Source organism: Cygnus atratus, chromosome 2 (assembly GCF_013377495.2).
Source record: "Cygnus atratus isolate AKBS03 ecotype Queensland, Australia chromosome 2, CAtr_DNAZoo_HiC_assembly, whole genome shotgun sequence".
Taxonomy (NCBI): domain Eukaryota; kingdom Metazoa; phylum Chordata; class Aves; order Anseriformes; family Anatidae; genus Cygnus; species Cygnus atratus.
In genome coordinates, this window is record NC_066363.1 from 63,066,881 (window position 1) to 63,094,566 (window position 27,686).

Genomic DNA, 27,686 nt, shown 5'->3' on the forward strand with positions numbered 1-27,686 from the left:
GCCGGCTCCCGGCGCCCCAGCACCCCGCTCCCCGCGGGATCACCCCTTCCTCCCCCGAGGAAGGCGGCCCGCTCCCCGCACCCACCTCGCAGACGCTCTCCGCAGACGCGCAGGAGCCCCAGGGGGCCGAGGCCCAGCGCGTCCCGCAGCCGACCGGCCGCCGCCGCCTCCCTGCAGCCTCTCGAGGGCTCGCTCCTGCCTCCCCGCCGCCCGCCGCCTCCCTTCCGCACGCCGCGGGCCCCGCCAGGGACCTGCCTGCCGGGGGAGCGAGCCGGCCGCCCGCGGCCGCTCCGGGGGCTGCCGCCCGGCGAGCGCTGCCCGGGCTTGAGCGGCGGCGACTCTTTGTTCCCGCCTCGGCTCGGGACGGCCATCTCCGCATAGTCCCCGACGGGCCGCGCCGGGAACGGGGCGCTCCTCCCCGAGCCGCTTCCCCCACCCCCGGGCAGGGCCTCGGGGCGGAGCGGCGAGAGGAACGGGGCACGGCTCGGCTCGGCTCGGCTCCGCCCGGCCGCGGACACGTAGGGACGAGGGCGGCGCTCCCCCGGTAACGGCCGCCCTCCCCTCTCCTCCCGTCGCTCAGGCAGGCACCGCCCCGCAGCACAACGGCCGGGCGCAGCCCTGCCCTGGCCGGCAGCGCTCGCCTGCGGTTCCTATCGCTTCCCACAGGGGCTGCTGCGGTTGTTTCACCCCCTAGTCCCGCCCTTCGGCCATCCCCACGCTTGTTTTTTATCCTTGCTCGCCTCTGGGCCGGTTTAGTTTCTCAAGCACCGCCTCCGTTAATTAGTGTGCCCTCATTAAGAGGCGAGATGTGTCTGGAGGGGTCCCCCCTCGCCTAATTCCCATCGTGGTAACAGCCAGAAGGTGGCTTGGCTGTGGTGGCTCGGGGGTATCCCAGGCATATAAAACAACACCAGCACCTCTTTCTGCTTCTCCTCCTCCCTTTCCCGCTTCCTTAGGGATTTTAAGCGTGGGTTTGCATTGCCGCACGCAGGAGATGTGCCAATAACACACTTAACTGTGGACTTGACCTGTGCCACAGCCAGGGCAGCCCCACAGGGCTCCCTCCAGCCACTGGCAAAGCAAGGCCACAGGCAGCCTCCAGCTCCAGACAGAACACATCTCTGGGTTTGGAGGTTAAAAACCATCGAGAGCCACCGCTCTCAAGTAATATTTAGAGAATGAAGCACCGATCTGCACTTGGGATCTCATTTATGGCAGGCAATCACATGTTTATTCAGAAACAATAATTCCATTGCTGGCCTACAGCGGCCTACAACATTAGCTGAGGTTGGCCCAAAGACTGTAGTCTCCTTACATTTATAGCAAGAGGTTAGTGTTTCTCTCGGGTAGATCTCACTGAGGGATGTCAAGGTTTCACTGTCACGCTTACAGCTGGGGTGCTGGGGTGCCTGGCTGCCTCGTGTACCAGCCCAGGCCCTCCTCTTCCCCGAGGGGAAACTTTTTCACAACTTTCTGAAGTGGTTTTCGCCAGTAAATCAGGGCAGCAATTACAACTCCCACACTAACACCCAGAATTACCGTTCTGTTAAAGGGTGATGAACACACAGCACGACTGTCAGATGGCACACAGCTACCACAAAACTGCCTTTCCTCTTCCTACCTGTGCTTTTCTGCGTTGCACACAACAGTGGTCAGTGACTCATCCAACAGTGATAAACAAATTTAATTACTGCTCTTTGACAAAGTTGATTAAATAGAGCAGACTGATCCGTCTGACACTTTTCTCTCTGCTCCCCTTTTATTTTTTCCCCTGCAACACCTTTCTCAACCATACATATTTCTTGCTTCCCTGGTGCACTTTATTTCTGTCTTTACACTTTTTTTTTTTTTTTTTAATTTTTGTCCCTGCTCCCTCTTTATCACCCTGTATTCACAGGTCTTCTACGCATGAGTTTTGGACGTGTTTGAAACATATTTCAAACTATGTTTGATCACTATATAGTCAGATTGTTAGCACGGGAAGGTAATTTTGGTCCAGATTCACCTATCAAGGTAGAAGATACATGAGAAAAGGATTGCCTTTGCTGTCTTTGTGATAGTAGGAATGTTGTTACCACAATAATGGCGTAAAGATACAAAAAAAAAAAGTTGTGAAAATCTGTGGGACTGACAAAGGACCCATCTGTCCACAAATACTCAACTCCACATTTCTTGCCATGTTGATGAAAAATCAGTGTTTTACCCACAAGTATTTTGGAAGGTAATTTCAAACAGTAAGTGTTACATTTATCTCAAAAAAATGAGCAGGGCAAGGCTCACAGGAAGAAATATCTTTCATTCAGCCAGCTGATGCAGTTACATAAAACAACCAGTCCCTCAGGCACACAGGGCCTTCTTCAAACATGAATTACCTGTAACAGGTTAATACTACAAGAAACATTTACCTGTGCTTATTATATACTGAACAGAAATAAAAGTGTAAAAAGAGCACTCTCTGAACATTTGAAGACTATGTACTCTTTTCCCTGCTGCTTTCCAAGTAACTAACAGAGAAAGAGTTCCCCAATCCACTCATCTTCATATCTGATTTTTGTCATGCAGCCTTGCCATAAATTTAGTAACCAGAGGAGCTGGCTGAGTGGTTGAAATGTACAGTCTCCAGATAGTTAAGGAGTTCTGCATTTAACTGGCATAGAAAAAGACTGCTATGATATATTTTGCTGATTTTTAACTCCAGAAACCTATTTTTACATTTTGCTAAAATCAATACTGTCAAGGAGCTCTTAGTAACTTGAAGGGTTGAGATTATTAAGGTTCAAATGATTGCTGTGGGATGGCTAGACTATTAAGATTAACTGGGCCTGCTCCAGCCTGCGGCAAATCGATTACCTTCAGGCTCTTTTCTTCTATTAAAACTCTTCAGGCAATTTATAGCAAAAGATACCACCCACAGAACATGATTACAAAGGCACTTACTAGTAAACTAAACAACTCAATTTACAAAGTTATTGTGAGAACGCAAGACAGAGTGTTACTTTCTTAAATGTAGAGGAATCCATTTTCAGCAACTATGAATTGCAAAAGAAAACCTTCAACACTGCTTCAAAAGAGCTGCAGTAGAGTAGTACACCTAAAAATAAAATGACACTTTCTTCAATCTGTAGAAGAAACAAGTAATACAAAACCAAACCTGGGTTTATATCACCAGAAGAATTGTATATTTTTCCAGAAGCTCTGTTTATTTCAAACACTGTGTTTCATACATGGTAGCTCGTCACTAATCCTGCAGATCACAGACAAAGGAGTGATCTCAGTAAGCCAGCACATACCTTGGTATATAGAACGAAAAGGGGGAAAAAATGAAGTGTGATAACTTGGAGTAAATCTGATTTCTCTTAACTCTTGGTGGTGCTGAAGGGTATAGTAGGCCATCAGAGTGACGTCATCTTAATAAGCTTATCCTAACTTCTTTTGCCCAGGAACAGCAAAATCTGTAAGATGGTATTCCACAGTTTCTGCTGTCCCAGAACAAAGCACATCCTGGACCACAACATTTGTGTTTCTGCTAAGTTGTCCATATCTCCCTGACCACGCATTTTCCATGAACGATCACCGGGACTGTCCCTTCATATTTCAAAATTGCCCTGCCAGATTTCAGCAACCTCAGGATGCTGAGGTGGATGGTGTTTCTGACATATTCTCCATGGAGATGGCCCACAGTCCTCAAATACAACACATTGCTTTGGCAGTTCCTACATATCCTCTCTCAGCATTCATTCCTCAGGACACTAGATGTGCACACCTTGTCGTCAAACAGTCCAGAATTTACCTTCTTTTCCTCCACTCATTCTCATCTTCTGTACTGTTTCTTGCCACCAGTTATCTCACTCTTCCTCTTGCCTCAAGTGAGACCTTCACTTTGCAGTTTCTTATTGGTGCTAAGCCCTTCTCTCTCCTAAGGTGATTTGAATGACAGTGCTTGTTGACAATCCTTTTTTATACCCATAATAATGTTTCTTGTACTGCTCTGCTTTGTTCCAGTGGCACTGCCTGAGAGTATGTTGTGCAAATTCTGCAGCAAAGGAAAGGTTAATCTGTCATTGCCAGCTACCACAGGGCTTTGCTTCTATCAAGTTTTTGTTAAGCCCCCACACTTTCACACATTCAGCAGCATAGTTAATAATAGAAGGACTGCAATGTAGCAAGTTAGGGCACTCTAGCCTCCGTTTACTGGGTTTATTTAATCCAAGGTTAGCACGTAATGACAGCATAACCTGTAAAGTATGTCTCTTCAGTCAACAAATGTATGACTGCTACCTGGTTAGATGTACTCGACCTAGCATTAAACTAGCTATTTTGAGAACTGATGGTGACATAGCTATAGCAATGCGGAGCTCAGAGCCCCAGGTAAATAAATACCCAGGCAGTTAGAGCATTTTGAGCTCCATACCATATGGCTATGTCTGACAACTAACTATTAATCCTGCTTGAGCTTCAGACAAAGAGCAGGCAAATTCCTACCTAAGGAAAGGACATCATGGGAATGGAAGTAGTTGGGACCACTTCTGGTGAAGACTGGGCCAGGTAAAAGTGTGGACTCCTGAGGAGTCTCTCAAGGCAGAAATAAAGGAGCAGGATTGCCCTCAGAGTTTATACATGAAAGAATCTGCCAGGGAAGATAAAAGAAGAATGTGGTAGCAGACCAGTCATAACTTGTACCCTGGTCCATTTAACGACCCTGTGGGGCCAATTCTCTTCCTGCAGGATACAGAAATCCCCCCTTAAATTAACTCCCTTAAACATGCGCTGTATGTATCCTGAAGAGGGAAAAATGGTCTCCTGGTGAGTTAGTAACAAAGTAGTCTGATCTCTGCTTGCTCATCTCTTCGTCTCTGTTCTCTCACCTTTAAAGTTGCAGTTGCATTTTTAACTATATAACTGGAGCATCTATGCCTTTATGGCAAAATTCTTATACAAGCGAAAGCTCATTTCTGCTAGAAACAAGTGAGAACAATTTACTCAGCTTGCCTTAAATCCCATTTGTAGAATGAAAGGTCCTGAACACCCTTCTTTCTTTGACCGTAAATTTACCTCCTTCATTTCTATAGGGATGATTGCAAGCCTGCTGCCAAAATAGCACCGAAGAACATTAGTCACTCAACTATTCTCCACCATCTGATTTCTTGGTTTTCAGTTTCCAGTACCATTTTCATGCTCCCTTAAATGCTTCCCTGTAGCTCTGAAACAAACAAATAACCACAGGTAATTAAAGAAAAAAAAAAAAAAAAAAAAAAGAACAAGAAATACTATGAATATCAGGAAAAGGATGCAAGCTACACCGGGAACCTTCTAGGTCTGACATATCTCCAGTTACCCTTCCCTCCTTGCTGCAGAGAGAACAATGGCAGCAGCACAGCCTTCCACTTGCCCTGCTGAGCAGACGATTTGGGAGATTTGCCAGTTCCCCTTCTTATGACACACAGTGTGATCATCTCCTCCCAACCGGGACCTGGAATGTTTCTGTAATTCTTCACTGTTCTGAGGACTTTTAACTCCTCTGCATGATTTAATCTCCTTATAGCTTTCAAAATGAAGAACCATTGCTGTATGCTCCAAGTTCTTACTGCGTGGCATTTGGCCACAGCAAGCAGTCATGCTAATTTGGCATAGATGCCATGATTCATAGCCCCAGCAACTGCATCTGATTATGCTTATATTTGCAGAAGCAAATTATAGAGCAAGTTCTCTGGGGACAGAACTCACTATTAAAAGCACAAGTGATGAATCCATCTGACTTTAACCTGATATACCACCCACCACACTTTTGTTTCACCTTTTGTGGAGTTGGTGTTTATTTGGCACGTCTTGAAGTAGCTGCTGCCAAAAATGCATCAGAGAAGACAGAGGAAGCAGCCTGTGGTGACAAGCAGGAGCTAAGTGACAACAACAGAATGGGATCATATGGACATGGCTTGAGCTATTACTATATTTCACAGCAGACATCTTCTATGCAAAATTGAGAACATGGGCACACTTGTGGTGGAAATATGGGAAGTCAGCAATGGACTTAGAAGAGTAACGTGAGAACAGCATGGCAGTGCTCATTGAACAGCTTTTCAGTTAACAACTGGCAGGGCAGCCAGATGTGAGAAACAGTAGGGCTCTTGAAATATGTTGCCATATCGAAGTCAGTAAACCTACACTGCTGGAGATTTAGTGGCAAATCTACTTTGGCAGGAGAAGCTTGTGGACCGCTGTGAAATGCGTACAGACAGCTGTTACCAGGAACACTAGCAGGGCCCAACTTTGCCTGTTCAGATGCTAGCATGTTTTTTTATGTTTCACCTCTTGCTTACACCAATATTCACATCAGTGGGGATCTCAGTATATCATTTACCTGCCCTGATTAGCGAAGGCAGAGAAGATGTAGATTAATTACCCACAGTGATAGTGCTTTTAGCAAGTTAAGCAAAAAGGCAGACTGGACCAAAGGCAAGATGATCCTACATATCAAACACCCCTTAAACGATAAACAAAGCCACGATTTGGGAATGTTGCTTGCTTCCTGTGTATGGCCGAGCAAAGCAGAACTCTGTAACAAGCTGAAATGACTAATTTGGTCACTTCAAGGGACATCTTCTTTCTTGCTAAGTCCGATCCTTTTGCCAAGGACTTAACTAAGAGAGGGGAGAAAAAAGAAAAAAAAAAAGGAAAAAAAAAAAGATGTTGAGGCTACAAACTCTTTAACTTACGCCTACACTAAACTACACACATAATTACAAAATTTACACACACAAATTTTGAAAATTCCATATGAAGTCCTTGTTGGTGACTAACAGCAGTGGTTTCTTATGTCTTCCTCATATCCCTCCTCACCTTTTAAATTCCTTGATAATCTTTCTTACATCATGATCCTGACTACTTGTGTGCTTTCTTTATACATTCTGAGGCCTTTCCAATAACAGCCCCCAAATCATGCTTTAAACACTGTGTACCCAAAATATTAAGGTGTGCCATAGTGTCAAACAACTTGATCCTGTCCATCCCTTTCAGTTTTCCACGTGAAAACATAGTTCACTCCTGGGCATCAGGATATTACATGCCCTATTAGTCTGTCCCTCCTTGCTTTCCACATCACCACCCTCTTCTTTTGAACTACCGTGAAAGAGGTAGTGCTCCCTTTTAGACACAGACACACAGACACAGACACAGACACAGATTTCTAGGTTGGAAGAGACCTCAAGATCATCGAGTCCAACCTCCGACCTAACACTAAGTACTCCACTAAACCATATCGCTAAGCTCTACATCTACATCTTTTAAAGACCTCCAGGGATGGCGACTCCACCACCTCCCTGGGCAGCCCGTTCCAATGCTTAATAACCCTTTCGGTAAAGAAGTACTTCCTAACATCCAACCTAAAACTCCCCTGTCGCAACTTTCGCCCATTCCCCCTCGTCCTGTCACCAGGCACGTGGGAGAACAGACCAACCCCCACCTTGCTACAGCCTCCTTTAAGGTAACTGTAGAGAGCGATAAGGTCGCCCCTGAGCCTCCTCTTCTCCAGGCTGAACAAGCCCAGCTCCCTCAGCCGCTCCTCGTAAGACTTGTTCTCCAGACCCCTCACCAGCTTGGTCGCCCTTCTCTGGACTCGCTCGAGCACGTCCATGTCCTTCCTGTAGCGAGGGGCCCAAAACTGAACACAGTACTCAAGGTGTGGCCTCACCAGAGCCGAGTACAGGGGGACAATCACCTCCCTAGACCTGCTGGCCACACTGTTTCTTATACAGGCCAGGATGCTGTTGGCCTTCTTGGCCACCTGAGCACACTGCTGGCTCATATTCAGCCGACTATCAACCAATACTCCCAGGTCCTTCTCGGCCAGGCAGCTTTCCAGCCACTCATCTCCCAGCCTGTAGCTCTGCTTGGGGTTGTTGCGCCCCAGGTGCAGGACCCGGCACTTGGCCTTGTTGAACTTCATACAGTTGACCTCAGCCCATCGGTCCAGCCTATCCAGATCCTCCTGCAGAGCCTTCCTGCCCTCGAGCAGATCGACACACGCACTTAGCTTGGTGTCGTCTGCAGACTTACTGAGGGTGCACTGGACGCCCTCATCCAGATCATCGATAAAGATATTAAAGAGGACCGGCCCCAGTACCGAGCCCTGGGGGACACCACTTGTGACCAGCCTCCAACCAGATTTGACTCCATTCACCACAACTCTCTGGGCCCGGCTATCCAGCCAGTTTCTAACCCAGCGATTTTTATTTAGCTGGAATAATACTTTTCTTCGTGTCCTATCAGCTGTGCTGGCAATTAGAGAACCCTTTTCCAGCTTATTTTTGAGGTCACAGTGCCCTCTACCGTCAAAGACATCATCTATACTTCTGCATCATCTTGGGGGAAGAAAAAAATAAAACATAAAATATGCCAAGTGTTTATACATACTCACTGAAAAGAGTCTTTGTCAGAATCGCTGCTAATTTAAATCAGACAGATGCTATGTGCAGAGCTTGAGTCACACCTGACTTGTGAGTGTTGAGTAATTCTGTATAAGGAAATGTTCTGATGCAAAATAAGAAGAATCGGGCCTGTGTTTCAAGTACAAATTGTAAATATCTCGGCCACAAATTTGTATTGCTCCTGGTGACCATCCTGACTCTGCAGATAGAAATCACCTATTGCATATGGAGACACCCTTTACAAACTGCTCTCCTCTGCATGTCTGCCTTTTCTCTCTCTCTCCATGAGCTATGTGGGATACTGCAGATAGTTTTGATCCCCTGTGCGTGCCCCCTGGAGCACCACACACCATCCTGCAAGTGAGCTGGCACCATTTCTGCCTCCCCCACCCCATCTCTCACAAGTCACGCAAAAGCCTCACAAGAGGCTTTTCCTTAACAAGGGATTACATCGCTGATATATGTTGATGTATGTATTGATGACGGACTAAAGCCTGAATACGGTACAGTGCTCATTTTCTCACATTAGTTTGACAGGAAAATGAGAAGTTCAGTAAGCAACCCACTTTCAAGCGTACACATATTCATACAGATGAGTATGTATGAATACATCTGAATACATAAGACTATGTATGAATACATATAAATATGTACACACACATGCTTGTATCTAAGATAATTATCTATAAAATACTAAAAATCAAACAGCACTGCTGGGCATGTAAAGCATATTCCAAATGTATCAGACATACCTTTCTTTATTTAACCATTTTTTCATGCAACTGCCATGTCAGGAAGTCCCAGATAATTTCACTGGTATTGAGAAGAGCTGAGGCTCTACTGCAGAGAAACTGCGGACCATCCTGTAATCATGGATTTCTCTGATGAAATCCTTCATGGGAAGGATACTTTTAAAATTGCCCCTTGGTGAATGGAGGAAAGGATGTCATATAGCAGAAGAGTATGCTGGCTGGAGCAAATACTTAGTGTTGTTTCCTGGGACAAGAACACACAGAACAGACCATGCTGGGGAGAAGAGAAATGCAAAGTGACTGTAAAAAAAGGTGATAAAGTTTTAAGAGATGTTTTTGCTTCAGTGAGAAGTTGTCTTTTTCCCCATCTGATGAGGCAATGCCTGGAAAAATTCTACTCGCCTTTCAACCACATAGAGCCCCATTGCCCACTAACTCCAAAACTCCCTGTGCCAAGTTTAAAGTAACTTCACGTTCACAGGCCACATGCAGAAGTGCATTTTGCAAGTGGTATGGAACCTCCACAATTGCAACTGATTTATTGCCAGCAGTATTAGAAAAGTTACAGGAGAAAGAATACAAAATAATCTGTTAGAGTAAACTGATTTTTAAAATCTTCTATGTTCTAGTGATATCAGTCAGCATTGTTGAACAGCTGAAGAAAAACAAAACATTACATTAGGGTATGCAAAAAAAGGAGTTTCGTATCTCACTCACGATGTCATCTATGGCCTCCAGTCAGTACTGGTAAGATCTCAGTTAAAGGAATGTGTCTGGTAGTGAGCACTGCACTTCAGAAAAGATGTAGACCCACTGAAGGACAGGGATTTTTCCTCATAATCTCCTTTATCCCTTACTGTCATTCTTGTTTTACATCAGCCACAGTAGTTGCAAAGTAGATTTTTCCCCCTCCAAACACATACACACAACAGAAAACCCCTTGAAGTCCACACAAGAAGGATGTGAAAAAGACTAGAGAAGAGTAATCAGCGGCAATGCAATATCAGTTTTCAAGAAAGCAAAAGGTTGTTGCAAAAAAAGAAAGAAGCACTGGATATGGAATGAAGGGCTAAAATTACACTCAGGGACAGGTTAGACATTAGGGCTGATTTCTAGTGAAAGAATAGCTAAACATCAGACTCTTTAAAGGACCTGTGGAATCTCCATTGTTGGAGGCTCTTAAGAGCAGATAAGATAAACATCTTTCAGAGGTGGTTTAATTATAAACTGATCTCGGTTTGAGCCATGGAGATGATCTCTGAAGATCCCTTCCTGCCCTACTTTTTATTATTATATACCAGCTAATCCCCCAATGAGTCTTTATGAAAAAATTTCATCCCAAGTATCCCCTGACCCAGCTGTGAGCTAGAGACCACCCAGCTCCTAATATAGCAAGGAAAATGCTACTTTTACCCTGAACTACTATTCTACAGTTGTTTGTCATGTCTCTATGTAACTCAGAAAATATCACTCTTCTACAACGAAATAATGACAATCCCTTCAATTTTTGCCAAAGAAGGAAAGAGAGAAAGAAAGAGAGAAAGGGAGAGAGAGAGAACCCCATAAGCAAAAGAGCAGGACCAAACCTGTAACATTTGCTTGGGCCTTTGTTCTGAGGTAGGGTAGCAGGAGAGGAAAGAGGAAACACTGAGTCTGCAGGTGAAAATTAGCTCGGGTCTTCAAGAGACACCTGAGTTTTTCCAACTGGTCTGTCACAGACCAACTTTGAAAGTAGAATGGATGGTCTGATGTGAGGGTGGTAACAGGGAAGGGAGTTGTGGGACTAGTCGATTAGTACCACTGAGAATAGGGACCACATGTGCAGAACAAGACTGGAGAGGGTTAGGCAGTAAATGAGGAAGAAAATGGAAAGTCAGGGGACAAAGAAGGAAAGAGAAGAAAAGTCATGTTAGAAAATAACTTAAAATGTGCCAATTCAACAGAGGCCTAACTCCAACAAAGATTTTGCTGTTTTCAGTGTTTCATATATTTTTTAAAGGTGTGGTGTGGGTGGAAAGGAAATACCTAAATGCTAGAAGGAAACCTGGATCCCCTGATCTGCTGCTGATAGCACGTCAGAGGCCCTGAGGTCTCAAATTTCTGAAGCACTGAATAAAATCTCAGTCATAATTAACATTTTCATCTCATTCAAGAGATTGAGAAAGCATCTTTTTATGTATGCTCTCTACTCCAGGATACGTTTGATTTCTCGTGGAATGACATCCGCTGTATTTTCCGCATTCAAAAGTGAGTCTCTCTCTCACACATAATGGGGTTTGCTGCCTTCCTTCCTCTCTTGAACTAACTCTGGAGGTCTCTTCCTCCTGAAGGCTTCCACAAACAGATCCCAAGGGTCTTGGGGGCAGTATGGTTCTGGTCATTCTTCCCCACTGTCATTGGAATGATTTGAAGAAGAAAAACTACACACCTTGTTCTTGAAGGAAGGGAAACCCAAAGAAGGCAAAGGACTTCATACCAGCAGACACCTTCCAAGAGAAGGACTGCAACTGCATCTTCAGGTTTTCCTTACATTTCTCATGTTGCAAGCTTTACCTCAAAAAGAACTGCCTGGTTTCTGTCTGTCCTGGTTTCAGTTAGGACAGAGTTAATTTTCCTCCTAGTAGCTGGTAGGGTGCTATGTTTTGGATTAGGATGAGAAGAGCGCTGATAACATGCTGATGTTTTAATTGTTGCAGAGCAGTGCTTACACCAAGCCAAGGACTTTTCAGCTTCTCGCTCTGTCCTGCTAGCGAGCAGGCTAGGGATGCAGCAGGAGCTGGGAGGGGACAGACCCGGGACAGCTGACCCAAAGTGGCCAAAGGGGTATTCCATACCATCTGGCGTCATGCTGAACAATATATAGGGGTGGCTAGCCGGGGTGGAGGGGGGGGCCGGCTGCTCGGGGATAGGCTGGGCATCGGTCAACCCTCACGAAGGGTTGAGATATCGACAGATTTGACCAGAGTGTGTTAAACTAAAATTGGTATAAGTATTCGACCTGCTTAATAGTTGCTAGTCACAATGTTGATTGCCTTAATCTCAAGTCTGCTGTGCCTGTTTCCCAAATTGAGTTTTATAGCAAGTTACTTTCTGTATGTGCTCCCTGTCGTGCTGTTTATCCTTTCCGGGCCCTGGTTTAAGATTGTTATGGTACTGTGTGGTGTTTAGCTGCCAGCCGGGCTAAACCACAACACTGACCTCTCTGTACACTTCAAAGATGCACTGTCCTTGTCCTACAGTCCCTTTAATTTTAGTACTAATGGAATTAGACTCTTTCATGGAGTTTAGTCCTCTTGTTTCTGAAAAGCCCCAACTAAGGCTTGGAAGAACAAGGAGGAATCCAAACTCCTTGACCTATCTAATAAATGTCTTTCCTCCTCAGAGATAGCAGGGCTATGGGCAGACACATGCTTAGGACTTCAACATTTCCATTTAGAAAGAAATGTATTCCCATTTAACTAGGGAGTCCAGCAGAGTCTGCATTTGTCTGATGATACCATTTCTTTCATTTTGCCCACTTGAAAAGAGAATCAAAAATCATTGAGATTAAATATGAAGATAAGTCTTTATGCTCATGATTTTTACTGTTACCTCCAGAAGTATGGTTGAAGTCTCTGTAAGCACATATATGAGATTGCCAAACTATACCAAATGATTCTTTATTATTTAGCTAGTTTCAACTTAATTCAACAGTCACACTTCATGGTAGAAGGGTGTGGTTTTGCATTCAGAGGGGTCTTGTACTAGAAACAATTTAGATCTATGCAAAAAGTGGAAGGAAAAAGAGGACAGATTTTAAGACCATTTCAAGAGAATAAATCGCAAAGTCTCTTTAGAACTTGCTATCATCATGCTTGCTGAGATTCAAAGTGAAGGTCTGCATACGTATGAAAATTATTCCCACAAGAGAAAATACATGCATCTTTATGTAAATATGCAATCTGCATATTTTTGCCCTGAGTAAGGCATTAGGTGTGACACACTTTCCCAGCTGAGCAACAGCAAATCCTGTACGACTAACCAGTTGCACAACTCTGGTGCAGAAAGCAAGCTTTATGTGGGCGCAGACACCTGTTTTAAGCCTTGCAAGGCTTTCTGAGCGCTATAAATTGGCTCTTGTACAAACAAAAATCAGGCTGTGCATTTTCTGCTTGCTATGGTTATGGGTGCATGTTCCAAAAGGATTCAAAGATAACTTTGTTAAGGTATGGACTGGTATGCTCGTTTTGTCTACTGGGAAGAACTTAAAAGTAGTGCATGTGGATATGAGCTAATTATTTCCTCTTATTCAGGTAACATTTACAGACAACACTAATATTTGCTGAAAAAATGTAGGAATAAAAATAAATAATAAATATATTACCATCCATAATCCAAAATGACATTACAGCTTTCAACTGACTGGATCCCAGCCAATCAGTAAGCAGAGAGAGGGGGGAACAAAAATAAAATAAAATAAAAACCACCCACAAACAAACAAGAAAAACAGCAACAACTACAACAAAATCAGAGAAAAGCTCACTCAACTTAAGAAACAGAAAGCTCTAGCTGGTACACCTCAGCATCTTTTCCCTCACCTTGTGGATTTTGCACCTGAGGACCTGTTAGAAGATCTGAGAGGATACACTCAAGGCAAGCTGTAGGTTACATATTGTGTAGGGAAGAAAACAAAAACAAAACAACAGCAACAAAGGATTTTGCTGCTTGAAAGTGGCTTATAGCAATAAAATAAGATTTTGCAGCCCTGATGGTATAGGTTCCTGGAGAAAGGACTGAAACAATGCTGGCATGCGAGGATGAGAAAACGAGGGAATTTGGGCAATTCCAGCGACGGGGTCGGGACACACAGAAAAATTTAGACAGCCCAACGGCCTTTTCTTTTTCCCGTCCTTCTTACTTCCCCCTTTCCTACCTGCTCTCCACCCTGCGGTGCTACCATGTGCTGTCCCTGCCTAAGCCACCCAAGGCTGGGCAGCAGCGCCCCACGGACCTGCCGCCTACAGCCGGCAGAGGGCACAGAGAGCCTACGGAAAAGATGCTGGAAAAGAGTTTTCTCTTCCAGGTGGCCTTCTGAATCCAAGTAGGGGAGGGGAAGGGTCAGGTTTCGTCCCAAAGACCATTGGGTTCTGATTAGAAACGAACATGGGAATTGTTCAGGGTAGGCTGAGCGTTAGGATAAAAATAATAATAATAAAAAAATAAAATTAAAAAAAAGAGAGACAGAGAGAAAAAAAAACATCGACGCCCATCAGGAAATATTGAAGTTGGCTGCCCTCTTAGTACAGAACACTGTCCTGCCCTGCAGTGGCTTTGCCAGCAAGGTATTCCTGGTGAAGGTCCCCCAGTGATGGCACCAGAACCAGGAGCAATGCCCTGAGCTTGGAAGCTCGATGGCAAGGTTGTTCTGTGAGGGGACACCCACACCAGGAATTATACCCATGCCGGCACACATGGACACGAGTATGGATCTCAGGTGGACCCAGGATGATGTAAAGCTGTCCTGGGTTTGGATAGCCACCAAAACAAAGGGTGCCCCCACCCCCCAGTGCTGTCAGCTCTCCGCTGCACAAGCTTGTGCAGCCAGCAGGATTTATTTACTTATTTTTTAATTATTAGTATTTTGGCATCTAACAATAAAAAAGCATGACAGAGTGGCAGCACGTAATAATATAAAGATTATGTATTCAAATGAAGGAATGACATGGCCAAGAAGCTCAATGATGACTGAACTTGTTAAAAGAAGAAACGCACTTTCCAGGAACCAGATTTTAATTCAGACCAAATGATTTTCAGGTGGAAATAAAAAAAATTGTAATAATAAGTAAATAAATAAAAACAGAGTCCTTATCACATGTAAAAAGGTGCCCTAATGTTGAAATGAAATGTTTTAGTTTTACTATTAGGTTATGAAGAATGCATCCATACCATACTGAAATTTAAAATATATTGTACCGACAGCTCTGCATCTGGGCATTTGACATGCATGAAGCTGGGTGGAGTAAAGTAAAACAACTAGTTTATAACATCTTTTAGATATAAATAAGGAAATCCAATAAAAATAGCTGAAACCACATTTGCATTTCATGAACAAGCTCCCTGCTCTAGTCCTTTCTGTTGCAGAAGTACAAAGCTCTGGCAGAACCAGTTTTGTGCCTAAACTTTAACACGTTTAAGAATCCTTGTTTTCTTTACTAACAAAAGTACAGACCAACATGTAACATTTTCGCAAACGCTTGCATTTTTATTAAACTTGCTGTTTCCTCACTAGCTTAAAATGGTTCTTTTAAGCATTGCTTTTCAAAGCAACTTCACATGGATAAATCTATTTTAAGGCATTTATTAATTCAACATCAGTGAAGTGAAACAAAAATGAAGTCGTTATTCATTTTTGGATTATGTATGTCATGTTCAATGGTGGGGGAAATTTTACAGAGTTCTGTTTCTTTTCTCAATTTTATTCCAACAGCTTGGTACATTTATTAATTCTTATGGCTTTCATTATTTAAATTGATATGCAGTTCTGTTTCCTTTTCGTCTTCTTTGAGTAATTTCTCCATCTGGATGCACACTCAGCCCTTGTCATGAATCACAGATAAAGCAAAAAAAATCCTGTTCGTTGTCTTTGTGTGCTTGAATCATTGGTTTAGCCCCAGCTATGCAAGTTATTTTATGCGGACCTGCTCCAGAACTGAAGAGGTAAATAGCAATTAGCATTATAACACAAAAATTAGGATAAGCATTCATTTTGTCTCTGCTTAGACAGGCTTACATAGGCAATTCTTAGTGTTTTCTTGAATCAGCATCTGGTATGGCTTAAGTTTGAGCATCTGATCTGTTTTTCCTTCAAGTTACATGATAATGGGAACCTTCTTCCCAAGCTAGAGTTGTCTTCTTTAACTATACTATAATTTTGTTTATGCCCTTATTGCAAGTGTGACTTTAAGTATTCTTGTACATGGCTTGCAATTTCTCATGTGATTTTAGGTTTTAAAATGTCTCCCCTAGTCTCCTGTTATCATAGCGTACATCTTCAGCATAAACTTTTACATTTGGCACGTACAGCAATTCATCTCAAAATTACATGTTATTTGCTTAATTTGGTATTTCTATTTACACTAACTCTAAACACCCACTTGGATCTTATGATCAGCTTCCAATTTATTTCTGCTGTAGCATCCGGACAGTTGCTATTTACATCTTCCTATTTTTCCAGGGTGTTCATTCTGGTGAACATGTCCATCTCACCACAGCTGCACTGTGGATTCACATTTCCAGAATAATACAAGTGTTAAAAATATTTTATGTCATAAGACTTTGAATGTCAGCTTCACGGACACCTTACTATTTGTGAAAAATGGCCTTAGCAAAGTTTTTCTAATGTTTGGACTTCGTAATAATTATCATCTACGTTCCTCATAGCTTTCTGCTGGGATTTCAGACAGAAATAGGACTATTGCCCTGTTCAGCCCAAGCATGCAGCTTGGAGGCTGACCTATGAGAGAGACCTGAACGTTGCAGATTTCAGTCTCTAGGCTCCTAAGCCACCAGGGGAACGCACAGAGTGGCTCCAGGCACAAACACCAATAAGTCTGCATGTTTAAGTGTCTGCAGAGCAGGGGACAGACCAGTCCCAAATCTGCTGCCTGCTTTACTACCTATGCCAAAGCCCTGAAGAGAAAAACGTGTTGTTTTTCCTGTGGGAGGAACTTGAACGTGCCAGGCAGCAGGAGCTGCTCAGGAGCAGGACTGGAGACACCCCCTGCTCCCACTCTCCTCCGTGTAATTCGATGTTCCGACTTCTCCCAGCTTCTTCTGCGGCAAGACAGTTCTAGCCCATCCCTTCTGCTTGGGACAGCAAATTTCCATTTTCCCTGCTCCATTGAGATGGCAGCTCTGCCTTTGAGGCAGGTATATAGGCTCTTCTTATGCAAAGCATAAGGAGAACTAAGCTCTGAAAAGAGGATCCACAAAAGAAAACATGTCCTGATTTGCACAAACAGAGAAGAGACGTTAATCTCTCCAACTCAGATAAGTGCTCTTATTGTTGAGGTAGCAAATAAAAACGAAGTATCCATGTGTTCTCTAACAGTTTGGCCAAGCTTGTTGAAAGAACAGGAGAACAAAGACATGGGGCAAAAGAAGCTTTAAAATATTGTTTCATGAAGGGATGATAAAACTTCTAGGTTGGTCTCTAAAAGAAGCCTTTCAAAATAGCAAAGCCCTATGGCTAAGGCTTTCAAAACAGGACATAGGGATTTAGGAGCATCATTCTTGCTAAAATGAGTGGGAGCTGTGCATCTACATTCCCCAGGTGCTTTGGAATCTCAGCCTATAGTATTCCTTATCAGTCTTTTCCCTCATCAGGCATGTAGGATGGGAAATACTTTCTGTGACCAAAAACACAAGAAGTTGTCTGTCCAGAACTACTGGAAACCATGCCAAGTTGTCTTAAGTGCTAGGCAGGCTATATGGCACATAGTAATTCATTTAAGAATAATTGGAAAACGTTTAAAGCCTTGTAAAGGAAATTAGGGGGCACAAGTGTTAGCCTTCTATATGTGCATACAAAAATGTAGGATGTTCCCAGTGCTTTGCAAAATGCAAGAGCAAAGAAGGCCAAATTCTTTAACCATCTGAAACAATCTAATCATCCTCTGGCAAGGCACTGTTTGGGGTGACTGCGTTAACCAAAAACAGGATTGATTAAATAAAGTCTTGCTGATAAATCTACTGAGCACTACTAACTTATTTGTAATATCATTGAAGATGAGCAGTGTGCCTGGTGCCTAAAGTCTAAGAGTTATGACACTCAGAGGGAGGGAATTTGAAACCTGCCATTCCAAAGCCCGGGGTACACACTCAGATATTATCAATGCAAATTTTACAGGCACCAATTTGCATCAAGATAAAGATTAATTCTTCTTTTGGCTGCCCTGGGATGGGTCTATGAGAGGAATAATAAAAAACAGGAAGGAATAATAATAGATTTGTAAGGGACTAGGTATCAACCACAACTTTAAGACAAGGAGTAAGAGAAAGAAAAAAAAAACAGTTGTCTCCCACACTCAGCTTTCACACTAGAGAACACCAGCACAGACCAGCAGACTTCATGTCTCATAACAGAAAAGAGAAACAGGAGGAGGAGTAGTTTCAATAGAACAGGACCCCTGCCTGGAGGTGGCCCAATTCCAGAAGCCCCTGTTAAGGACTGGCTATCAGTCGAGGAATCACAGCTCATTCTAGTTCTGTGATAACTTAGAGAAAGAGAGAAAGTGGATTCTGCTGATAACAGCCAAATGATTTAGGATTTTATGGTTAAAATTATGGGATGTATGGTCCCTAAAACCCAACTGGAAGATGGTGTAGACTATAAGTAAAGAAGTCATGAAATCCCACAATTTCATATTATTGCTTTCAGGACATTTTAAGGTGCCTTAACACAGAGACTCAGGTGAAAAGCACAATAGTAATTCTGGTTTGAGCTGACAAGATATATGAACAGATTGCCTCTGAAAGAGTAGATAAAAGACTCCTGACATAGATTTTATGTTGCATACTTCATCCCTGCTGTGATTATCTAGGAACAACTGCCAGAAGTTAAGCATCTAAACAGAGAACTGCTGCAGCTGTTCAAGGAACTATATTACCTCCACCATTTGGGGGGTTATTTTTCCTGAATGCCATATATTATGGATTGTTGCAGTTGCAGGCATTTGCCCAAGTCATCTTGCTGCTTGAGCTATCGCCCATAACAGCTGACTGAATTAAAGCAGACAAAGAGCTTGCTAGCTTGCTGAGTGCCCCCTGCATATCTGAAGGGCTATCATTTATCTCATCATCATCTCTGCTGACCACCCTTTTCCAAACACAGGAGAGCACAGAACTTTGAAGCAGATACTCATCAAGCCTCCAAAAACGTTGTCTCAAAACAAGGGGATTCTTTAGGACACAGAAACCTCTCAAAAATGACTACACATATTCCTGGTAGGCTTTGCAATGAGAATAAAAACAATTTGAAGTCAATTAGTAGATCAAAATGATTCAGCATAGTTTTGATTTTTAATTCAACAACAGGTAATGACCAAATAACTTACTCTAGTCTCTATAATTAAGCCTGTTTTTCAACCCAGAAGGCCTAAAAAATAAAAACTATCACATTTTGCTAGGTCTGTTTGTAGGGTTATATTTACAAAACTAAAAATGTTGTAGCAGTGAATTATCTAGTACTGTCTGCATAGGGTGAGGTTATCATCTCACTCTTCAAAAAAATCTGTCTGGCAAGTATCCCCACATGGTATTAGTCCTTCTAGTAATTATTATGGAGAACAAAAACCAGTTTCTGTAGTTTCCCCAAAGGTCCCTAGAGACTCACTGACCAACACTGATATTAATGACTAGCTTTAATAAGAATCTTGGGCATTAGATGACTGACAACTCTTTATTCTTAGAATTATTGATTATTGTTAGATATATATGTATTACTATATATATAGTTAAGTATATTGTTATAAATAACAATAATCAGTAATTATCTATATATTGAACTGACATGGCATAATCTAAATAATTTGATATGCATTTGAAATGCTTTTTACTCACAATTCAAAATATTATTTATTGCTCCATAATTCTAACATAACATTAAATCAGTGCATTCATTGTGCTTCTAAACAGGAAATTTAGAAGATATCACCATCCAAATATATATTTTTCTTCTGTGCTGCTTGTCTCCAAGTAAGATGATTTGGATATAAATCTGTTTTCTAAGTATGAAACACAAGGCAGCCTACAGCCATCATGACTACTCATCAGTCTCTTCAGAGTAACCCTGCTAGGAGGAAGCTCAGGATCTTCGCTTCATTTAGTCCCCTGGTTTTCTTTTTGCCAATAGTAAAAAAAAAAAAAAAAAAAAAAAAACAAAAAACCAACTATAAAGGTGTTTGTCACATGGACAACTTGTTCCCAGAAGTCTTGATTCTGCAAAGCACAGAGTGTTCAACTGAGAAGCCAGTAAAATACTTAAGCATTGATTTAACTTTAAACAAGCAAGCCGACTGATTTCAGCACGACTTTTGGCATAACTACATCTTGAAGCAGCACAGCCAATATTTCTGATGCAGGAAAAGTGCCAGCACACGTGTTTAGTTCTACATGTAATCAGGAAAGCCCCCAAGCCTGAGGTTAAGCAAAAGACTTTTACAGCACTGAAAATCCATGAGAGAATAGATGTTTTTGCTACCAAGATGACAATCAAAATATAATACAGGTACAAAAGACAACATACACAATTACCAACTCAAGCTGTCCTCATCTGCAAATATTCCAAATGGTTACATTAATGCACAATTGCAACTCAGCACATTTAAAGTGTATCTGACTTACCTCAGGCTGTTCTCTCCTTCTTTATATTTAGACAGAAACCAAACTAAGACAGTGCTACAGCTGTTTGTTATGACTTTGCAGCTCTTCTATCACATCAGGTTTCCCTGTAAGCCAGCAACACTTGTGAACTAGCTGCATAAAGACCCTTCAGCTGATCTCAATTTGAGGAAAAAACTCAACTACAGGTGTGTAATGGAAACCTTTGGAACAACACTAGGATTTTGTCAGAAGATGCTTTAAGACATGGCTCTCACAGAATGCTTGAAAGCACTTCAAGAGACTTTGGTTGTCCCAAGGCAAGACTGGCTCTAGTCACATCATTCTCAAGTAACACATGTTCACCCAGTTCTTAAAGACTTCCAGTGATAGACATTGCTCCTTATCTTCTGTAGGCAATCTGGTCCCCTGCTTCACTATCCCTCTTCTTTGAATACCTTAGATGTCTCAGGTTACTCTCCCATGCTTTAATATATGTTATTTAAATAGATATAACATCCTATTAAATAAAAGCCTATTAAAAGCCTGCAGTAGATAGGGAGAATAATTTGTTCCTTGCTTCCTTGTTACATTCTTCTCACATTTGAAAAACTTATTGCATCTTCCCATAATCTCCACATCTCCAGCCTAAACAGACCTGATTCCTTTCCAATTCCTTCTCAGACTATGTTTCCTAGATCTCTTTTTATCATCTTGGGAATCCTGGGAACCCCACATTTCAGCCACTCTAGTTCTTCTCCAGTGGCCAAAACCACCAATATTTCTGAATATGATAATGGAGCATTTTGAAAAATCATTTTTGTAATGATGTGCAAACTACACTGACATTTAACTACTGTAGAATTATCACTCTGTATCTTGGACTCAAGATTCAGACTGCCTTTTGCATATGATCAGCCCTTCCAAATTTTGTGCGCTCACAGAAAAACCCACCGTTGGTTCCAGTGCACTCAGGGACTTGGTTAGATGAAAAACAACAGAGGCAGCAAGCTTTGGCTAAATAAGAATGATATATCAAAACACCCAATATTTTAATGAAAGAAACTGAATATCCACACATTTGCACTTCTGTACAATTTTTGTGATATATATATAATTTTAAGCTGTTTACAAATAACATTTAATGCTTCAAATATTACATAATGTTGATATATTTCTAGCAGAAATAAATATATTGCACTTAAAAAGAAACTTTTCATTAGATGTTGCTTCATAGTTTATGTTCATAACTTCTTTTTCCATAAAAAGATTTCCCCCTACCCCCACCCCATACACACAAACACACACTTCAGTACATGGTGAATGTGCTCACACAATGCATTATAAACAACAAAGTCAACACAGCAAACAGCAGAACTGTGGTACATTCTGTTAAAGAGGTTACATCCAGTTTTTACCTTCCTCATTTTTAAACCAAATCTTTCCTCACGTGTCTCAAGGTACAAAAAAAAAATTGTTTAAATGTGCTAAAGGTAAAATACAGCAAACTGTATTTTTTGTCCTTAATCTATCATAAAAAGTTACTTCAGTTTACTTAAATCACTGCTTAGTTTTCTTTAAAAAAGATAAAATAAAGAAAAAGAAGTTGTTATTTTATAAAGTAGAGACTATATTCAAGGACAGTTTATCACAGAGTAATACATAAATCCTCTGGCCAGCACATAAGTGGTTAGTAAAGAAACCACATCTTCTGCAGCCGAAAACACTCTGTAAGGAGTAGTGAGAATAAGATCTCACCAAAACAAAAAATAATCTTGCAGTGAGTGAACATCACCCCTCTGCAGATGATGAGCATAAGCTCTGAGGACAAAACTTCCTCCCAGATAATGAGCCCTAAGTGTTACACTGATCTCACTTTGCTTTACCCCTTATCTAGGGGTAAATTACCACAATTTGTGTTAACTTCCAGTTTTGGAAAGCTCCCCAGATTTTTGCAATAATTCTCATTGATATTTCCATTTCTCTATAATATACACACAAATAAAGAGGATGTAGTGCATAAACAAGTGCCAGCCCAGACTGTTTCAGTTTAAAAGAGGTTCATTTACAAATGCTGGTTAGCGTTTGCTGGATGTTGGAAGCTGCAACAACTTAATATGTGTATATGCTCATGCAGTCACACAGCCCACATTGATAAAGCCTTCTAATGAAAAATTTGCTGTTGCATTTTTAGACTGCACTATAAGGATGTTAGCTATCACACAACATACTATGTTGGAACTTGCAAAGAAGGATTTCCATCCAAATCTCTGCACCTTTATCCACTTGGTGTTTGTCAACTTATACCTGGAAGAGTACCACTGAAACCAGTGAGACTGAATCTTTGAGTGTTCCTCAGGACATATAAAGCAATGCTGCAAACCAAACAGCCAAATTTAAACTGTTTTTAATGTCTAGCTTCTCTCAGGGCTCCAAAACTTGAATTAAAAAATAAAAAAATAGACAAATGCATCCACATCAGTTTTGTTAGTGTTTGGGATGTTTTTGTTGGATAAAAGACCTGAGGCTCTTGACTATCTGTGGATAAAAGGGTAATCCAGAAAACACCCAAAAGTATTCTTAACACTTTGGAGCATAATCTTATCATTCTCTTTGAAAAGCATATTCAGGCATGTTCTCTCCACCCTTCTTAAATAAGAAAAAAAAAAAAAAAAAGGCAACCACAAAACAGCACCAGTTTGCTCAGCCAAGACAGCTCATAAAGGTGAAGAGCACTTCTCAGGGGATATAAAATGTGAATTATATTGGAAAATAAACTCTAGATTATATTTGGCATTCCTAGACCATCTACCAGCAACAGATGTTCTATCCTGAAAGTGATATAATTGTGACAGTGGTACAGCAACTCCTTAAATAAATAACTGAGTTATTGTCAAAGCAGTAGAGGTTGTTTTTTTGTTTGTTTGGTTTGGTTTTTTGTGTTTTTTTTTAGGCAAAGCAATTTCACTCTCTAACCAATTAATTACAAATTTATGTTCTTTTTTGTTTGTTTGTTTGCTTGTTTTTTTAGCTTTTTTTTGCAGAGTTCCTATATTGTTGCTGTCACAGTTACTGTCCAGGCAGTTTGACTTTATTTTTAGGTAAGAATGTTGAATGAAATCCTGTCTCCATTACAGTCAAGAAATTTACTACTGACTTCAGAGAAGCAGGAATTTTAACTCGGAATCACTCTTATGCTGTCCCTTGTCCACAGGAAGGTGAGAGGGACAGGGAGAAGAAATTAGGTGGAGAGAGAGATTTGAGCCTTGACCTGACCGGAAAAATCAGGGTGTGGATTTGACAGATAGGTTTCTGCAGAAACCTTTCTTGATCATCTTCAAAGTGAACCTCATCACGGAGAATCTTGAGGAGGCATTGGCCTTATGTTTTTATATAGGGAGAGTCTACTGCCATATTTTTCAGATATGTATTGCCTTTTACTTGTAGTGGAAAGCTCTTGTCTTTCACTTGATATTTTGGTAAATGGCATTGTCAACATCCAGTTTCATTCCTTCAGGAAGAGCCTGGAGAATTTTCTATGAAACATTATCAGGGGTATTTGTGCATGCCTAATATTTGTATTCTTAGAACAGGGACTGGGAAAGGGCTGAAGACTGTACTTTTTTTTTCTCCACCTTTGCTTCGTGAAGGAAGGGCAGGTCAATGTATGAGCAGCCTTTATGTAACTTGAAAAGCTTGCCTAAATCAGCCTACCTGTTCCAAACTTGTTTCCAGAGCCATGCGAAAGCTGCCTGCTTACTTGACCACTTTCTGATATCAGCATTAAAGGTACTGGCTTGACTTCTTAACCTAACCATGTTCCGTGCAACCCCAGATAAGCTGATGGAGCTGCAGAAGGAAACAGATACAAGAAATAGAACTTCCCCACAGGCTTTAGTGAACATCATCATAGTACCTGCGTACAACTACACGTATTTCTTACAGAAGTCAAGCAACTGAAGGAGAGGTATTAAAATTTCCTTCCAAATCTCCCCTGGAATTCTCACAATTGTGGAATTTTATATGTACTCGAAGAGGTATTCTCTTGTGGGTCTTTTCTAGCATCATCTAGATTTTTCTAGTATCATCTAATTTTCCGGCAAAGAGTATTTTTATATTAACCCAGGTTGTGAGTAGGCACAATCTTGTAATGTGCACCTTTCAGATGAACCTGATAGCCTGGAGCAAAATTTAATATTTTGACATATCAAGACAAATTTAGTCCATGTCTGATTCTAAACCAGAGCTTTGCTCATTATATGCTTTTATGGAACTCCTTCTGGTAGCTCTGAACCCAGATACTGTAAACAGAAGTTTGTTTTCATTCACATGCAGAGCACGAAAGCTGCAAATTGCCCCAGGTCATTTTTTTATCAGCATGTCCATCAGTGAGTAGAGGGAAATTAGGATGATACTGCAGATAACTGAGGTGATTGTAAAGGTCAGTTTGTGGGATTTTAAATTCAACTACTGGGAAATACATAAAAATGGCCCTTATCTGTGAGATGCATGCACCGGCCTACAATAGAAACTGGGAATAGTCTGGGAGGTTGTCATTGCTTGGTGTGACTGGGCATATAAGATGAGGCAATGGAACAACAACAACAAAAAAAACGTGACTTGCCTTGCACTTTGCTGAGAGGGGAGGTAGGTGGCTCATTGTACTGCTCTCCACTTACCACTATATGATGCCATCACCCACTGATCAAGAGCAGAGGAAAACAGTGCCAAAATACTGCTTTCCAATCTGTGTTCCACCTCTGCACAGAACTTTGATATATGGGATTGGATTGCTAGTTCTTTTTTGTTTGTTTGTTTTTAACAAGTAGATGTCTTATCATCTATAACTTGGATGCAACTGTACACAGAAACTCTGTGTTGACTTCTTATTTACAGTGAAATCCCAGTTCCCGCCATGCAGAAAACCAGCAGCACATTGGTTCATTTTTCAACAGTGCAAAAAACTCATGCTAGCTCACTGCAGAGAGGTCAATTTTTCCTATGACTCTACAGTTGTATTGGACACAATGTGCTAGGAAAAGTCGACAGTACTTTGAATGAGAACTCTAATTGCTAACTAAAAAAGGAAAATGTGAATAAAAAATATATACGCAAAGTTTGACACTGAAATTTTCCCAAGAACACACCATTCTACTGGGACATGAAAAAACAGACAATACAATCCTCATTTACCTGACCAAACAGCTTGTCTAATAACAGCCATAACCAAACACAAGAAAATTAGAATAAGTAGAAGGATACTCCAATGTCATTCATCTTATATGACGATTATTGATTATAGGTTGATCTAGAATATATATAGACTGATCCAGCCTGAAATTCTGTTAATTAATGGTACACATTTGCAGCTGAACACAGATCTTTAGTGGCAAGCACAGCAGCAAACAGAATCTTTGATTTAAAGATTTTATGTGTTGGGTCTCTAAGTAACAGATTTTTCGAAAATCAACGTTTTCCTTCATGATACCCTAATAGACAGCTAAATTGCTCCTCCTAGGACACAGGACAAGCTTATTGTTAGACCAAAGGACAGAATACATCATTACTGCTACAGTCCTGTAACACAGTTCTTTTTGGAATTGATAACTGTTTTATGAAAGAAACAGAGAAAGAAGAAAAAAAAACTTGTTAATAATTTTCTCTTTGAGGTTATAGTAGCAACTATGAAATACTGCTCTTGGTGAATATAAGACAGACTTTCAAAAAGGACAGTGGCCTTCTCCACTTTGTCCTATTCCCAGCAAAAGTATGTTGAGATAGCCCAAAACATGCTCAAAATTACAGTGACACATTTTTCTGTTTAGACGCTCATTAGTCACAAGGAGAGATGGAGATGAGTGAGAGTATTGCCTTTTTCAGAATCCTTCTAGCATATGGAAAAAGACCTATACACAATTAATTTGTACACTGCTGCATAAACATATTCTTCCACAAGGCAGAATGCACCTTTGGAACAACCTGCATGTGACCAGAAATCCTGGGAACTTTGGGATCCATTTCAACTGTGTTACACATAGGTCTGTGAGCAGCTCCAAGCTGCACGCTCTCTTCTTGTGATCCCTCAAGGGAGGAATCAATCTCCATTATGCATTTTCTTAGCTGGTTTGTTACGAGTTCAGAACTCTCCTGCCACTGGCCTTTCAGGAAGGTCCCTTGTATTTTTTCATACCAAGCTTGCACATTTAAAATCTCGTGTTTCTCTTGTCTTACATTAGTCATACAAATGGCGTCATCACTGCGGAGGAGTGACGCAGTCCCTGGATAGCTGCATAAGGACCCTGCTGAAAATAATGGTGGTACCTAGGCATGTGGAAGGAAGGGAAAGTGGGGCCACTACCTTGCATGGAGCTCGCTATTGCAGAGGGTGTAAGAGGCATTCCCAAGCGGCTGTATGGAGGCAGAGATCCTTGGATTGGATGAGGAATGGGTGTAGCTATGGATGCAGTACTGGTACCCAGGGCACTCAATGACTGTGGATGCTGAAATCCAGGAAAATTGGTTGAGGAGGATACCCAGGAACTGAGGGACAGGTTATCAGATGTTGTAAAAGCTGATCCTGCAAACAAAGAGAAAGAATGCCTGACGTTTGCACTGCAACACACAAAGCTGGTAAAATAGCAAAAGGGGAGGAAAAGAATCTTTTACAGCAAGGCTGATTTTAATGACAAGTTGTCATTGGAAATTCTTCCCAAATGCTTCTCTCTCTCTATTGTATCTGTCTTTATATTATTATTTGCCAGTTGGTCTCCCTCAACCCTACATCTTAGAAAAATTTAAATTATAAGAAGCTGGTTGTAATTAGCTTGAACAGTAAAATCAATTAGTTTGTTTTCATTGGACGTTTTTCATATTAGACACTTAAAACCTTGCAATGCTGGCACTAAACACTGAAGCATCTACTGTTATGTGGAATCACACTGCATTATGTCCCTGTGGTGAAGGCATGGTTTTAGCTCTCCATATCAGATTCTCAGTAGAACAGATTAAATTTTTCTAAAATTTCAGTCTGGCAAAACTATAGAAAAATGTCATTTGCACTACAAGATTCTGGATTTTGTTCTGCTGGTGGTGGTTTCGGCTTGGTTTCTCTTTATTTTTTTTTAATTTTTTTCTCTTTAGTCCTAGGGAAGTG

At 41.5% G+C, this 27,686-nt stretch overlaps 1 protein-coding gene across 7 annotated transcripts in view; it reads right to left on the reverse strand.

The window, feature by feature from the left end:
• Positions 1–27,686, reverse strand: part of LOC118250854 (T-box transcription factor TBX20) — a 117,329-nt gene that overhangs the window by 55,552 nt on the left and 34,091 nt on the right. The window contains exon 1 of one of the 7 annotated variants that reach the window (XM_035552354.2): positions 256–424. The exons of 4 other annotated variants lie outside the window; for them this stretch is intronic. In XM_035552354.2, coding sequence (XP_035408247.1) covers positions 256–379 — 124 coding nt within the window. In that variant the 5' untranslated portion in view covers positions 380–424. Of the gene's footprint in view, positions 1–85; positions 425–21,567; positions 27,111–27,686 lie in introns of those variants that run through there. 2 more of the 7 variants (XM_035552353.2, XM_035552356.2) reach the window with 2 other exon arrangements.